Genomic DNA, 17,059 nt, shown 5'->3' with positions numbered 1-17,059 from the left:
GAGGTGTCCCTGGGGCTGGGGGGGGGGCTGGCTGCTGGCTGACCACCCCCCCACCAGCCCTCCGAGCCTGCGGGCTCGCCAGCCGGGGGCCCCCTGGGGTGGGCGCTGCGGCGGGGAGGGACCCCGGCACCTGCAGGTGGCCTGGGCGAGCCAGAGCTGCCGGAGACCCCCAGGAGCCAGGGCACCCTGGGCTTGCTGCCCACCTCAGCCTGCCCCCCTCCCCGCTCCCCCCGGACCCTCCCCGCTCCTCACTCCATCCCTTTTCCCCCCTCCCTGCTGGGGTGCCTGCACCCCTCCTCTCCTTGCCGGTACAAACCCCTTCCCCGCCCCTCCCCACCTTCTTTGATTTATTTGTGTATTTCTTTCCTTGGCAACCACCAGTTCCCCTCAGTCAAACAGCGCAGGCTCCCTATAATTTGAAATTAATTTGTTTGACTGCAGCATTGAGACAGGAAGGTTGGGAATTTATTCAATTCTTTCTCCTCCCTGTGCAAAAAGGAAGCGATGAAATTTCCAATCGAGACTCCAAGAAAACAGGTGAACTGGGATCCTCAAGGTTGGTGATTCTCTATTACTATCATTACTATAATAATAACAATTATTATTATTCTTTGTGCCTAGTGACTCGTAGGAGACTATTTGACTCCAAATGGGAGGAGACGTTGGATGCTTGTCTGCTTCCCATGTGCACCGCTCAGCCGTTCTTGCTCAGTCCTGGCAGTGCGATGCGGGGTGGGGTGGGTGCACAGGCGGAACCTCTTCTAGGTGCAAGTTTTATAGTTCTAGATTTGATATCTCTCTCCCCTCCCCTCCTTTTTTCTTGAGTATTTTCGTAGCAAACTTGCCTGGGATGGCAGTGGTCTCTGGCTCCCAGCATTGTTTGTTTTATCTGTGGCTCCTTTGTTGTTTCTGGTGATCATTGTCTCTGCTAAACGGGTGGCACAGGAGTGGACACAGATGTGACTGCTTGCTCAGGGCTCCTCGGTGGCAAATGTTTGTTGGCAAGCAACTGGAGCAAAGCGCTGCTGCAATATAACCCGTAGTGTGGATGGTATAAAGACACATTAAATAACGGAGCCCAAAGGGACCTTTAGACTCTTTACTCTGTCCTGTTAACAATTGATCAGCCCAAGTAGATAGTTTGATTAACTCTACCGTTAGGGCTGGAGTCTGTCTTGGGGAGTGGGTGTGATGGTGGATGGAGGTTTATGCCAGTGCAGTGGTTTTCAATGAAACGATCCAAGCAGTGTTTTAAAATAGACCATAATGAAATACTCTCCTTCCCTGGCATGGGAAGGAGGTTCATGTACAACCTACAGAAGTGGTGGCTGAAAAAAACGCTGCTGGTAATTTGTATACTGGTGTGTCATATTTCTGTGCATCAGTGCAGGAGCAAAGCAACTCGAAGCCATATGCTCAGGTTTGCAGCAGAACTGCTGGCAGGCAGCCGCTGTACAGCAGTGCCTGCAGGAAGCATGAAGTGATAGCACGGGCTTTGATTATTCATCTTTATTCCGCAGGTTTGGCTTTAGTGGGCAATTTGTCTGTCATCCCCCATGCCCCGGTGTCTACAAAATGAAATGTTAGAAACAGTTTCTCCTGGTGTAGGAGGAATGCCGCAGAACAGACATCTTTCTGCTGAGCAGATCTGATGTGCTGTTTGAATAGTATACGCAATTAAGCTTTAGTTTAAGCCTTACTACATCTTTAATTAGGTGAAGGCTGAAATCAACACATCGGCCTCCTCCGCCCTCAGCTTCACAAGGAACACATGGATAGTAGCTCTAGCAGAGATTTAATTATTTTAACAATGATGTTTTCCTTATCCTAGGGTCCAGATTCTGTGCGGTGAAAATTCGCTTTTCCCAGGTGCTTTTCTGAATGTATGCTTGCTGTAGTTTCATTTTCATTCATTTTATGTATGGCAAAATGCCTTTGAATGCAAAAAGCCCTTTCCTCCCATGGCCTGACAAGGCACACAGGGGGCTGTACTGATGGCATTCTGTATGTAGCTCCTTTGCTTGGCAATTGGCTTTAAAGCATATGGATCCAACAGGTGGGTGGTCAGAATTTACTAATGTGTCCAAAACTGTAGAGTACTGTAACAGTTAAAAGGCCCCAAACCCAGCAGGTTTCCTCTCTGCCAAGCTGAACCCCTGCAAAGGGCTGCAGAATCCTACCAGTTATTTCCCCTCAGTGTATTGACTTTGTTAGCCAGGCAGCAAGGATGCTATGTATAGCCAAGGAGGAAGCAAAAAAATGTCAATTTCTGATTCTCTAAGGGACTCAGGAAATGAAATTTGGTGGAATGGCAAAAGGCTAATCGGTAAGGAGAAGTTGTCTAAGGGCCAATCCTGTAACCAACAGAGGAGCAGTGCAATGACATTGTACTTGCACAGTCCCACTAAAGAATTAGTGGCATGGGTAGAAGCCAGGGTAGATCAGAGTTCCATTCCTTTTGAAGCAAAAATATGTTTATATAAATACAAATATGAGCAAAGATATTCACAAAATTACTTAGAGCCCTAACATGAATTTGATTTACCATCACATATGTAGTCTGTTCTTTGCATGTACATGTGAAGGACGATGCTATGTTTTGCATCCCATGCGATATCCTTGGAGTTAAGAACTGAAGTAGCTTTCCTCAGATACAAAGATAAACGTGTAGAAAGCTGATGATGCAGGGATACCAAGAGGCTGAAGTATTAAAAGCAGAGCTCATGTCCGGTTAATGTTCACGCTCAAATACGAAGCTCATTTCAGTGTGTATTTTATGATTGTGCCCTGTTCTGGTCGTCAGACGGAGAACATGCAGTTTCCACAGTTTTGTCTAGTAGGAATTGTGCTAACTTGTGCTAACAGTGCCTGAAATATATCAACTGATATTCCTGGCAAGCAAACTAGCAGTCCAATGATGTAAGTGAGAGCTTATGGTATCTCAAAGATTGTTGAGATCTGATTATTCCAGGCAATATTTTCTAGGAGCTATGTACATTTCTAAAAGCCAGGGCCCTTGCTGGGGAGATACGGCTGGCTTGGGACTGGTGATGTGGCTGGTTTGAACCCGGGTCAGAATGATAGTCATTGCAAGGAATTAATGCTCCAGCTCCATAATGCTGACTGAACGATAAATATTTACATAGATAAATAGATTAGAGTCTGCTGGTAGCTTTCAGCTGGCATAGAACTGGTATTCTCAGTTCACATCAGCAAAGATCAATATACCATAGAAAGGCTTTGTGGAGAGAAGAGGTTTAAAAGGATGGGGCTGACGGGAGGGATGGTGCCTGACAGGCAGCTGATGGGAGACTAATTTCTCAGCCGTTAACAGTGGAACAAATAGGGCATGGAGGCCGAACTGTGCTTTTATCCTCTTGTGAGGTACCTTTGCTTGTCATGGGTGTAGAGTGTATCTGCGTTTCCCTGCAAATGCTGAGTGCGTTTTCTAGATAAACGATTTTTTCTAGATGAAGTATTTCATCAACCTGGAAGTATATAGGGTCTGGATTCCTCCAGTGAAGCTCCCTATTGTCCCAGGCAATCAGACTATATAGTCCCATTAACAAACAGATCAAACTCCATCTGAAAAGTCACTGGGACTTGTCCCTAACAATCCAGTGTAAAATACGTCCTAGAATCTCCTGTATATTGATTAAAAACCATACTATTCACATACAGTGAGTAAATGGGGTAAGAAATAAGTAAAAACCCAAACCTCAAGAAAGTTTTTGGGAGGGCTGGACACATCAAGCAGGGGTGTGGAACCTCGCACTACCTGGCCTTACATTTGGAAAACCAAGCCTGCCATTTGTGTCATCGGTGGAATCAGCCTGGATGTACACAATTATCAAACATTTGATCTGCCTATCACCAACTTTTGCTTCTCCCATTTGGTGCAATTCAGGTAAAGCAATAATAACTGAAATTAGTGAAAGAACAGATTTTTAGTTTCCTACCTCATACAACTTCCCATCTATACTTTTCAGAATATAAGATTGGCTTTATGGCAGCATATGAAGATACACAATTTTTATAATTGTTGTTCCCATCTCTCCTCTTTGCTGCATTTCTCCTGCTGTCTGTCTGTTACACCCACCTGTTGTCCATGCTTAATTGGCTTATAATGTCTTTGCACATATATTTTTATATAGTACCTAAAACACAGTGTGTCCTCATCCTGACTGAGACATCTGGATGTTACAGCAATGTCAGTTTTTTCCCCCTACTGATTATCTGCTTAAAATTGCTGTTTCTTTGCAGAAAAGAAGTGTAGATAGAGGCTGTTTCAAACATGCTCAGAAATTACCCCCAAGCATGAGTGTCTTGCAGGGTGATGGTGAGATGTCTTTTCCAAAGGATGGATGCCTATCTTGGTGATGGTCTTAGTAGGCAGAAAATGGAATTCAGTTTTGTCCCATCCTTTCTGCCTGCATTTTTTTTTTTTTTTAATCTGTCATTGCAGTGATGTGGATTGTCAAAGCCTTTTGAATTTCCAGGTAGATATTTATCTTCACACTGGCCTTTTGAAACTCTGAAGGTTTAATACAACTTCTTGTGTCTTTTCACAATGATATAGATTGTGTAGGATGGCTTTCTGTGCAATCCTGAAATCATGCATATATTATCTTCCTTACATTTAGCATGGGAGTTAGTGGTCTGTGGGGAATTCAAGCTGTGGTTGAGTCTGGAGTTTCTCTTCAGATTTTGCCACTGACTTACTGTTTAACCTTCAGTAAGCCACTCACACGTTCTACTCCTCCCTTTTTCCTTGACTGCAAAACAGGAATATTAATACTTCCCTAATGCACAAGGGTGTTGTGAAATATAATTAACTTGTTTAGAGCAATCTAAGATCTGCTATCGAAAGAAGAGCGTATGTATTGCAATCAAATGCTAAAACAATTAGGAGGGAGCAAAACAGCCTGTCATCACACACAGATCACATCAATTAAGAAATAAGGTTATCTCTGCACTTGACAACCAGAGGAAACTAGGATTACTCGTGCTCCTTCACAGACACTGAAGGCTCAATTGAGTTTCCCATTAGAGGCAGCTAGAGACCTTTGCTATTCCCCAGCCGCAGCTCCCGAGGGGCTCAAGTCTTCCATAGGTCCTGTGTCACCTGCCATGGGATTTCTCACTTCACCCGAGACACCTCAGGCAGGACTGGACACCTCTATGTGGGACATTGAGCTGAGTCTCAAATGCCTTCCCGCAGGTACCGGCGTTGGATCATCCCTTGACGAGTGTTTGTTGGAAAATTCTTTGGTGTAAACTGCTCCGTATCAATTAAACTGACGCTGCCTGCAGTGTTACAAACTGCTGCTGTTCCTGCTCTTTCTGCCCTTTCATTTTAACACACCAATACAGGAGGCAAACTTGCTAACAGCACAGATGAGTAGAACGAGGGTGTTCTTCTCTGCCCTCTGTTCTCAAGATCATGTATGACAAGAAGTGGAGTGCAACTGTGAGCAAGGCATTCTCTTTCTGCACTAGTAAGTCAGCTCTTAGTAGCTCAGTGTAAGGAGTCTTCTATGCAAAGCTATAGTGTGTTAAAAAAAAAAAAAAAAAATATCTCTGATCCCAGCAAGTGATCCATGGTCAGCAGGGCACTGACCACATGCTACTGGTGTCACACAGCTGTGTTGGCTACTGACCCGTCTGACAGAGCAGGACTCTGCTGTGCCTAATAAGAACAACTGTAAGGGGTTGATTTTCAAGAAAGATTTGAAGGAGACTAGAAACTGGATGAATGGGAGGACGCTCCTGGCAGTGCGTGGTGTAGGCACAATAGTGCCAAATACAGTAAGGTGGAAATTTTGCAGAGTCTGGGACAGAAATGAAAGAGGATGAAGAAATTAGAACTTTGCTAAAGGCTATAGGTAGCCTGCAGGGGAGGCAGATGAACACTGTGGACCTTAATGTGGTAAGAGATAGGAAGATATGACCGACCTAGCAGGAGAGGAAGAAAGAAAAAAGCTGTTATTTTCATCATTAGGCTGCCCTGGAAATGGAAAAACTAAGGATTCCAAAAAAGTAAAATTAGTAACAAGAAAGTGAAAGGCTGGACAGCAGCTCTCTTAGTAACAGTGGGGAAAGGTGGAACTCTAGTCAAGGTAAAAAGATGAAGAGCAGGGTATCATTAAGATGTCATCTGTACTGTGGGAAAAAGGGAGTGAAAAGAATCAAAAGCAATATGAAGCTGTAAGTCAAAGACACGGAGAGCAGCAGAATTGTCAGCAGTGGGAGAGGTTGAGACAGAATTATTATTTCACTGAAGAATACCAATGCTATTTTTTGCCACTTATGTACAAGAGTAATCCATTAATAGTTTTTTGGACTGAAAAGTCCCTTGGGCAGCTCTTGAAAACTGATGCTACTTGAAGTGATGGTGTTTGCTTTTGAAAGAAAAATATATGATATCAGTTGTAATTGGGTAGGCTTTGGTTCAGCTTTTGGCATTTATGTGGATTTACGTAGCTAGCATGTGGACTTTATCAGCTTCCGACAGAAGAGCGCATATATATGGTGATAGAGTTTAATTTTTACTCTTTTGATTTAATCCAGGGCTAGGAATTTTATCGCTCACTTCAGTGCAAGCAACACGAGATTCTTCATTTTAAAAGTATCAGAACTGTGTTGTCCCCGCAGGCTTTACTGAGTTAAAATCAAAGAGATGCTGGAATCACTGGGAGCACAGGGGCCCTAGATGTGTTGTAAATAGGGTACGTACCGGAGTGAAATGGGGAGGGAACAATGAGGAGGTCAAGGGAAGAAGGGGGTAACAAACCCGGTAGTGCTCAACAGGTAGAGTATTAGAGAATTCAGCATGGTGGGGGTGCCCAACCTTTATTTTGTAATAGTCTCAGTGTAATAACAAAAGCCAAAGCAGAGAATATAAATGCTGAACAGTTGTCTGTTTTTTTATAGGATTTTTATGTAAAAGAATTGACATTCAGCAAGAGGCTAAATACTACCTTTTTTAATACCTTTTTAATTGGAATAATTCTGCTTTTTGTTTTCTGTAAGAAATTGAAAACATCCTGGGACTTGGCCTTTGTCAGGCAGAGGTTCCTCTTATTCGAGTTCCTGAGACATTGGTTAATACTTCTGTTGTTTGTCTGTCGAGCGTGTATATTAAAAACATTTTAACTATGACGGGAGATGTGCTCTAAGGTGAACCCACTGACTTCCATAAATAACACGTCGTGCCGTTCTCCTGGTTACCCCGACGGGATCAATCAACAGGTGAGCCCAGCACATACCATACACCCCTGCACTTCAGGGTGATGGTACCAATCCTTCTTTAGTCCACGGACCGTTATTATTCTCCCAACATACTTTCTGGGCTGCTTTTCATAGTTATAATCAAGTATTAATTCAGGTGATTTAAACAAAATGGTATTTCAAAAGTGAACTATGGAATGTCTTACCATGTTAATGAACCACAGAATTCAGGGAATATTTCCTTGGTCTGGGAATGCTGAGACCAGAATTCAGACTTCATCTTTGTCTTTAATTGCTAATACAGTTATTTTGCTATAACAAATCTTATTATCGGCAAAGTGTCCCAAATGCATGTATTATTATGTGTTACTCAGATGTTTCAAAATACGAGCATAGGAGATCACTGGTAAGATTCTGAGGTTAGAGCGGGAATTTCAGTGTGGGAATATCTCGGTGTTGGAAGTGGAAATGAAAGCCAGCAATGTAACAGCATCCATTATCAAAGCCTGTAAAGAGGGCAAAGATGTAAGAGAGTACACAAACCTGGCTTTATTTTCCTGTTTTTAAAATGGAACATCCTACTGAACGCTGGAGTTGTGATGAGATGCATGACATATAATATATATGAAAGGGATCGAAACTTGTTGCACTTAGGATCTAGAGTCCTGAATAGAGGCAGTGATCAGCTACAAAGTCTGGTTCAGTTGGGGGTTCAGGTTTTTTTACATCATTAGGTCCAGCATTGCGCTTGAGTTTGTTATTTGAAATTTTAGAGGACATTTGAAAAGAAATAAAGACCTATTGAGGAGGGACAAAGGAAAGCACCTTAGGTACTGTAGGTTACAAGAGAATGGACTCAAAGTATGACAGGATCCGATCTGCTGCCAGAGATGCAGAAAAGGCAGAATGAAGAGAATGCAGAGAAAATGGGGGGACACGAAGGCAGGTTTGGCTGCCTCCAACTAGAATTCACTGTTTTCAAACACGTGATGTTCTTTCTACCTTTTAGAAGTGAGCACATAGTCTATGGCATATTTAAACAAAAATGAAGTATCTTTATATTCTTTATTGGCTCCTCAGGCACGTATCGGGGTGCCTCCTCTGTGACCAAAACTAAAGCACAGTATAAATAATCCTATGGACATAATACGAAATGTTTTAATCTCATTAAGTACCTTTACTAGATGATGATCTGTTCATTTGGCTACTCCTTCATTGGAGAAACATGTTTCTTCTGGTTGTTCCTCAATCCTGCCCCCGAAGAGTCACATTCAATCGATCCTTAAACGACATCAGTTCTCTGATAACCCATGGGTTACTGTGACTGTGTGACCGTTGTTTGCTGAAAACAATAGTCTGTTTAACTAGTAGGGGATAACAAAAGTTGACATCTTCTGACAAAGCGATACAAGTTATTTTAGTATCACTGTCCTACAGGATCATCACAGTGCTTTAAGCATCAGAATTTGAGTACCTAGATTTGTTAGAACCATATGTTCATATCTCAGCAGGACTGACTCATCTTTTCTTCCCTAGGAAGAAAAAAACAACGTGTTACTGACTTTACTGGATGAGGATTTTGGAATTTGGGACCTTAAACTTGTGACTGAGATTCTTAAGATTCAGTGATATGCTGTTAAAGGGTGCTTGGATTATTCCTCTCTTACCCGATATTGTAATATAGTAGTACTGGGATGATTTGAAAACAGCAAATACATACTGACAGCCTGTCCAGGGCTTTTATCCTCTCAAATTTCAACTTTTGATTTTAAAGAAACAAAAGGCAGTCACTAGCTACTATGTTAGTCAACCTGAATAATGAAAGAAATATGAAAGAAACAGTACTGCAGAAACTCCCAGCTGAAATGAAGGAAGCAGGTCACACATCTCCAAGACATTCTTTTAGGTTAACTCAGACCCCTCACCCCTTAAATGTTAAGAGTGCTAAGTTTGGATTTCACAAGAGAGGATCATGCAGAGAGGTCCTGGGTAGCAGCAATCATGACGGCTACAGCAACACCACCGGAGCCACCTCTGCATGATGCTGCAGCCACCATACTAATTTGCCTTCACCAGAAGCAGAGTTTATTACTGGCTTACAATGATATACTGATGTGTAATCTCACGACCTGCATTTGTTGTTGCTACCAGACATTATTTGTTGATTCAGTTTTCTAAAAATAGGCATCTGCTGCCATTTAAGGGACTGTAAGGCAGCAGAGACATTTGCATAGGCTGCTGTATATGATTATGGTCCTAAAGGAGACCTCTGCCCTTCTGGAGCAGCAGCTTAAGGCCAATTAGGATATCCTAGGACCTCTCACTTGGTACTAAATTATATGGATGGGCAACTGAATTACACCATTTGAGCGTGACTTGGAGAGTAAAACACCTAAATATAGGTAGCTATCTGAAATGCAGAGGGATTCTAAGTTTCTGAGGACCTGTCATAGTTAGGAGAGATGTAGTCAAATACAGTTCGTGCAGCCTGGAGAACTCCCAGTAGATGTCTGGTTTGGGTCAGCGGAATCCCCCTCCAGGTTGCAGTGACCAATGTGGCCACATTTGTATCGGATCGAATGGGATGCATTCCCAGTTACAGCAAAGGAAAGAGAGGAGACAAGGGTTGTTCCTGCTCATGTTTTGAACTTCAGCTCAAATGGCTTAGAGTAGTTTCTCACTAGGAGTATTTGGGACAGGTACACATGATTTTTCATAGTGGATTCATTCTCGGTTGGTGCATGCTTTGGGGTTGCAAGAAGTTACACTGTCATGATTAGTGCAGCTCTGCTGAAAGCTATAAAATACTGCTTTGAACTTGGCATTAACAGCGATTTCATTTGTTTTCAACAGCGATTTCATTTGTTTTCAACAGCTTTGAGCACAGGAGAATGAGTTCATGCCCACCTGCTGCACACTGTGCAGGCATGCTTGTGCTTAGGAGAAGCTTAATTGGGGCCAAACTGATTAGAAGGCCACAGCTGTCTCTTTCTTAAGTCTGACCTGTAAAGGCATGTAGCTGCCTGTCAGCGATGCAGAACGGCGACACGGTGAAGTACTGCGAGATGCTAGAAGCCATGCCATATCAGCAGATGCCATCCTTGTGCAGCTGTAAAGTTTTATCACAGTTCAAATTACAACTGTATTTCTACCGTATTATCTGAACAGAAGCTGAGAAGGAGATAAGAAAAGTCTTATGCAATTCAGTTGTTGTCGTCCCAGACTTCTTATCATGTGAGACACCCTAAATTACAGACTCTGTAGCAAACTCTGAGCCAGCGTTGTGCAGCCAGGATCAGCCTGGCATGGACCTGGAGCTCTGGTGCCCAACCAGCCTCCAGTGATGCTGCTCACCTGTTCTGTCATACACTGCCGTGAGCAGCACCCTGGGTCTGAAGGCGCTTTAACCTCATTCCTTTTGCTCACCTGAGCACTCCCTGACTCCCACTCACTTGCCAGTAACTGTCTTACATGCAGACTGGACAGGTAAATCATGCTGACTGTGGCAGCTTTACTGGTGCAACTTAAACACCAAAAGGGTAAAAGAAAAATGCGTATATTATAAAGAATTTAGAGTAAGAGAAAATCAAGGTGGCTATGCCCAACAAGTGTATTTCAAACAGCAACTTCCTCTTCCTTGTGAAAGATCTTTTCTGCACAGAATCGTCTTGTAACAGCTACCTTTGTTATATGTATTCTTTGTCCTGTTGCAGAATAGGTGTTTATAGTATCAAAAAGCTGTTGTTCACTTAATTAAGACTGTTACTGTGTATAGGAACTTAAGACCTCTAAATAGACCTCATCCTCAGGGTATGCAAATAGTATAGCTCCAGTAAAGTAAAAAATAGCCTGAATGATGTGCTTCAGGATTTCTGACCATTACCATGTGATGAAAGATCCACTTTTATTGGTGTTGCCCAGAAAATTTGAGAAATTATCACTTAATTGAAATGGTGGATCATTAATGAGATTTGCTTGAATTCAAGGTATTTTTCTGTAGATTCCAAGCATTAGCTGGACTGGGGAAGACACCATTAAACTGGTGCAGAAATTCTTACTTGTTTTTACAGTGGAGCATTGGTAAGAGCTCTTTGGGTATGGTCAGTAATGTGCAGGTAGATCTGTGAGGACACCCTAAGAGATCTTTGAAGTGGAACAATCAGTGCTGACACTATTCTTATTCTGGTGTTAGAGGTTATATTGCATGTGTTTTTCTGACCTTAGCCATATGTGAAAGATCTGTTCCTTGGCTGTTAACCTGAGCGAGTCCTGCAGGAGATGTCGTACAGCCCCAGCTGAGCGATGTATCGGCCTCTCACGGTTCCAGGCTGTGCTATAGCCAGTGGTGCTGCTAAAGTCACCTTTGCGTGACCAAGGTGGTCAAGAGATTCCTTCGCTCCCTGTCAGGCTGTACCCCTGGGAGCCAGCCAGCAGCAACCACATCTCAAATGGAGACTTGATGGCTTCCTGCTAGGGAGGGCACTGGGCCAGGCTGCCCAGGGAAGTGGTGGAGTCACCATCCCTGGAGGTATTTAATGTGTGGATGTGGCACTTAGGGACCGCTAAACAGTGGTGGGCTTGTTAGGTTTATGGTTGGATGATCTTAAAGGTCTTTTCCAACCGAAATAATTCTCTGAATCTTTGCTTTGTTGTCTCCTCCACTTGCTCGTCTTAGCACTAGGTTTCTGTCAATAAGAATATTCTTCCCTTTGTACACAGGCCTTCCTATGCTAAGATGCAGGACTTGGGTTTCCTTCACTGGCTGGTCTGGCCATGAGACCATTGGCTGAATTTCTTTTTTGAATCCATGAGATAGGATATTGGGAAGATGCCCATCCAGCTGCTCTACAAGAAGGGCACCAGTTAAATCCCTGACCCTATGTCATCCTGTCAGCATTTTGAAGCAGAACACCTTGAACTCCTGTGGTGGGAGATTCAGACTTCCTAAATTTTATTGGAATGCTGGGACATGTCCTAGTGAGAAAAAGTAATCAACTAATTTCATCCAATGGCATGTCATGGTGCAATGGAAGTTTTTGTATTGGTCTTTATAAGGAAGATTATGGATAAGCAGAAGCATCGCTGCTTCAACCAGTCTGTTGGTCACTGAAGGGTGACTCCTGCGGGGAACCAGAGAGCAGCTATGTATTCCTTGGTGCCTGTACCTGAGGCTCGTGACATACTGACAAGAAAGCAGTTTTTCTATATATTGCTGTGGTGGGGTGGGCTTGGCTGGATGCCAGCTGCCCACAAAAGCCACTCTGTCGCTCCCGCTCCTCCTCTTTTCTCTTAGCTTGCATTGCTGAGCAGATGCCCCAGGGTAGGGGATATCCCTATGGTCACTTTGAGCCAGCTGTCCCCTCCCAAGAGCTTGCCCCCCCCCCACCTGCCGGTGATGAGGAAGGTCGGAGGGGCAGCCGCGGTGCTATGCAAGCGCTGCCCGGCCACAGCCAACATGCTGGTGTGGTACCAGCACCTCCCTGGCCACTGGTACACAGCCCAGCGCTGGGAGGGCTGCGGTGGGGCTCAGCCAGCCCCAATACAGTTAGCTAAGCAGGAAAACCGGCGGTTTGTTCACCTCTCCTGACAGGAACTCTTTTTTTCCCAGAGTCTTCTCTGTACCCATAGATCTGGAGCCAAAGCCACTTGCTTCCTGTTCGGCTCTTGGCAGAGCAGAGACATGGATGGACTAAAACTCCCAATTTTCACAAGAGCAAGAAATGCTGATCTAATGCTGGGGAAACAGGTTTTAGCAGTGATTTATTGTTTTTAGTCTCATTTCAGAAAGGGAAAGGTGAGAATTTTTCTTGGGTTCCTCTGTATTCGGTTTCTCTATAAATAGCTCCATAAAGCCGATGGCAGCACTGCTGCCAGTGGGTGTGCTGGAGCACATGCAGTCGCCAGTCCTGGCGCAGGAGGGCTCCTGCCTTGAAACTTGTCAGTCACTTCTGATCTCCCCTCAACTCTTCCTGCTCCTCTTCGTAATGCTTTTCTTGATTTTCCATTTTTTGGCACCCTAAGTTCATTGGTGAGCCCTGTCACACGTGAGGGTGCTCGGCTCCTTGCTCCGGTGTCAGAAGTGTGGGGGGGGCAGCTGGGTGCTGAGCAGAGGGACTGGGCAGGGAGTTACGGGTATGCTGTCTCCCACGCTGCCAGCACGGCTGGGGAGCAGTGAGGGACAAGAGCAGATGGATGGATTTGGAGGAGAGCAGGGTGGAAAAGAGGTCAGGCGAGAGAGAAAGCAAAGCAAGGGAAACAAAATTCGAACTGCCCTCCAGCAGTGTGCAATCTCACTCCAGCACAAGACAAATCTCCCTCAAGTATTCGTCTGGACTTGGCAGCCCTGTAAGTAGTGCTACAAATGGTGTCAGTAGCTGTGAATCTTCATGTTAATGCCAATAAGTGTTAGCTAGGAACCCCCTGAGGACTGCTGTCCCAGAGCCAAACCAGAAAGAAAAAAATTGAAGATGCTTTCAGCTGTTCCTGGAGTTCACGTCCTGCCTTGGCACATCCATTCTTTGGGCCAGTGAGCTGTCACGTATGCCTTAGAACAGTGCAGTGCCTGGGAGAGGGAGGAGGGAGGGGAAAGAATCCCAGCATCCCATGACCGTGACTTTTGCAGAGATTTTTTTAATGTCAGTGGCTAAGTTCTGGCTGGTACCTGCGCAGGCCAGCCTTGGGCTGCCTGTTCCCCGTGCCGTTTGCGTGTCCCTGGGAGGCAGGAGCTCTCAGCTGGGTTTGCAGGCGGGTGACGCTTGGGCAGCCCATTGTGGGTTCGTGGGCAGGCGCTGACAGCGGAGAGCCTGGGTCGGGATCTGGAAGTTCTTGTAAATAATCAGCAAGAGCAGCTTACACACGGGTATCATATTTTCCCTTTATATCCAACAAAAGAAAGGAGTCTGATGGCTGGCTGTTAATCTTGTGACCGGCAGACCAGCATTTTGTCATGTATAGTCGAAAAGAGCCTGTCCCCTAAAAAAACTTGAAAATTTGCTGATCCATCGATGACAAATCGTTGTACCTGCTTGATGCAGATATGCCAAAGACCTTGTTTTAATCAACTTTTGTAATTACTCTTGAATTTAATGAATTTGCTAACATCTCTGTGGCAGTGTTTACACGAGACAAACTGTGAACACGTACAGTATTGTTGTTCCTCAGTGTCACAGGGGTTTCTCTCTTGTTTGTGAAACGCTCTGAGATATTTAGATAATCATGGAAGATTATTACAGACTTGGCACAACTGAAGCAAAGAGGAATGCTGAGATGTGTTTGACTGCCTTACACAGAAGGGGAGGGAAAGGATTTCAAGAGCATTTTCCTGCCGTGAGTCAGGACTAGAATATCAAGATGAATGATTTTGAATTTTTTTTTTTTTTTTTATACTCTTAGCATTTCGCCAGTTTGTTTACAGATCCTGGGTGACAAATACAAGCCTACATTAGGCTGTTTTCCTTTGTTACCCTTCACTGATAGCTTTTTTTCTTGGGTCCATAGGGGTATGCAGGGCACAGAGTGAAAACAATGACCTAAATGGTTTCTGGCAGATGATTTTATTCCCTGTTCTTAGATACTTCCAATGAAGGAGATCTCAAATATCTTAATGGCTACTCCCATGCTTAGCTATCCTTGTAGCTAGGCTTTTTCCTAACAGATAAATCCCTGCCTCCTTGGTACAGATTAATCAGTTATTTCTTGTCCTACTCTTAAGGGATCCAGGGAAGAGTTCATCACCCTCCTCAGTTAGTCAGTGTCTTGTTTTCATTTGTGAGACTACAGGTCACATTTTTACACTTGGTCCAAACAGCATTTTCATTTATATTAAGGTGATACTTTGGAAAGTTGCGGTGAAAACCAAAGTGGGTTGCAGAAAAGGTGACTGCATTGATGATCATTTTGTGTCATGAACAAATGGCGCTGGAATACGTGGTGGAGTTTGATTTACTGTGGTTCAAACCAAGAAAAGAGATCTGTCAAAACTGATTGAAGGATGAGACTGGCATTTCCAATATTCTTTAAATGCAGAGCTAGTGTTTGCCTCCCCTAGTTTGCTAAATCATTCTCTCCTTCTGTGGTCCTGTGCTCTTAACACCCAGTTACAATGAAGCGCGTCAGTATTTAGTCACCATTCAGTATTTTGGTGGTAAGTGGAGAAAGATGTTGAATCGAGCAGCCTTCTCTGTGCCATTCCCAGTTTGCTTCCTTTTTCTATTAGCCTGAAGAAAGAAAAACATCTCTTCATCTTCACTGGTTGCTAACTATATGCAGTCATAGGAAAGGTGATGCAGAAGCCAAAACATAGTGTTTTGGAATAAAATGAATATTTTTTTGGGGAAAAAAAAATAGGAATAAAATGCAAATGTCCCAGACAGGAGTGGTTCTTTTGGGATAGGTCTTAAAACACATGAGTCTGGCAGCGGGAGAGTGGATTTCTAGTCCAGCGGTGGTGTTTGTCGTGTGACCTTGGTTAAGCAATTTCTGTTCTGTCTAGGCTGTACCTGCGCAGCTGTATTCAGCGAGTTGAGTGCTGCTGCCTGAGCTGGGCCAGCCCAGGGCAGTTGTGAGCTCGAGCCGATGCGGTACAGTGGTGTTTTGAACCAAGCGTATCCTGCCAAGTGGCCAAGCCCAGAGGCAGCAGCTCAGCGCTGGGCTAACAGGGTGACCCAGTGTTTCTTGGGTGAACCTGGTTTCTGTGCAAATCTTAATGAAAGCTGGATCAGCCTGCAAGAAGGAGCCTAAAAATACTTTTGAGTTCCTCACGTGAAAGATGAAGGAAAATCATTGTTGTCCAGTATCAGACTTTTTCCAGAATGGTTTGAAAGACACCACAATGGGATGGTTTGAAAGAGAGTGATATATGGTAATTATTGCTGTTTGTAATATATTCAAGGCAGTGACACTCCTCTTCTAAACACTGCTGTTGTCAGGGCCCTTGTTCTGAAGAGTTTATTGTCTGTGAAATAAATAATTACAATATGTGACTATTAATAAGGACATATACAAAAACTGATTTAGGATTGGATTTGTTAGCATAGTGAAATTTTCTGTTTTTTTCATATGGTTGAGGGCACTGAGGTTTTAGTCTCGCAGACTTTTTATTTTCCTAAGCAGCCATTGTGAGTCTTTCCTTTCCCTGCTTTCAAAGCTCCTTGTGAGATGGATGCTTGACCTGCTGTTCTTCTGGGCTTTAAAGAATTTCCAATTAGGAACGGCAGCACCTTTCAGAAAAATGGCATAACAAAAGTATACAGACCCTTCTCTTTTCCTCGCTATGCTTTCTTGGCTAAAATTAAATTAGCTTGTACATACTTCTTTTCTATTTCTTTAGGGAGACTAGGTTCAGAATGGCTAAAGTGAAATGATAGAATACCAAAGGGTCTTTCAACAGCCTGACAAAATCCCTTGAAAACAAAGAAAAGGGACATGACATAGCTCAGGGGAATGGTAATTGCATAGACTTCTTAATCTTTTGCACACTTGTTAAACTAATCGCAGCTAGATTAATAAGTAATCCAACCGGTCATGTTTACCCAGCACCCATTTTTTATCCATTTAACATCTGCAAGCAGACTGTGATTTTCTTATATTTTTAAAAATTGTCAGTCAGAGATATCAGACTATATTGCTACTTTTCCTTCATTGGTTAGGAGTGTATGTACTTCATGCCAGCATGAAATATTTAATGAATTTGACGTTTAGCTTTATGTGAAAATATATGTTGCCAACATCCATTTTCTTAAATGTATATAGAAAACGAGTGAAATAAAATGTTTATATGTGGGAAGGGAAAATGAGAATACAAGATGATAAAAAATGAAAAAATCAAATC

The 17,059-nt window shown here is 43.6% G+C and overlaps 1 protein-coding gene across 1 annotated transcript in view; it reads left to right on the top strand.

The window, feature by feature from the left end:
* The first annotated feature begins 504 nt into the window (after positions 1-504).
* Positions 505-17,059, top strand: part of KCNK10 (potassium two pore domain channel subfamily K member 10) — a 64,936-nt gene continuing 48,381 nt past the window's right edge. Inside the window, exon 1 of the mRNA XM_037395452.1 lies at positions 505-556. Coding sequence (XP_037251349.1) covers positions 505-556 — 52 coding nt within the window. The remainder of the gene's footprint in view (positions 557-17,059) is intronic.

This window comes from Falco rusticolus, chromosome 7, assembly GCF_015220075.1.
Source record: "Falco rusticolus isolate bFalRus1 chromosome 7, bFalRus1.pri, whole genome shotgun sequence".
In the NCBI taxonomy this organism is placed as follows: domain Eukaryota; kingdom Metazoa; phylum Chordata; class Aves; order Falconiformes; family Falconidae; genus Falco; species Falco rusticolus.
The sequence above is the reverse complement of the archived record's forward strand: the minus strand, read 5'-3'. Positions and strand labels throughout refer to the sequence as shown.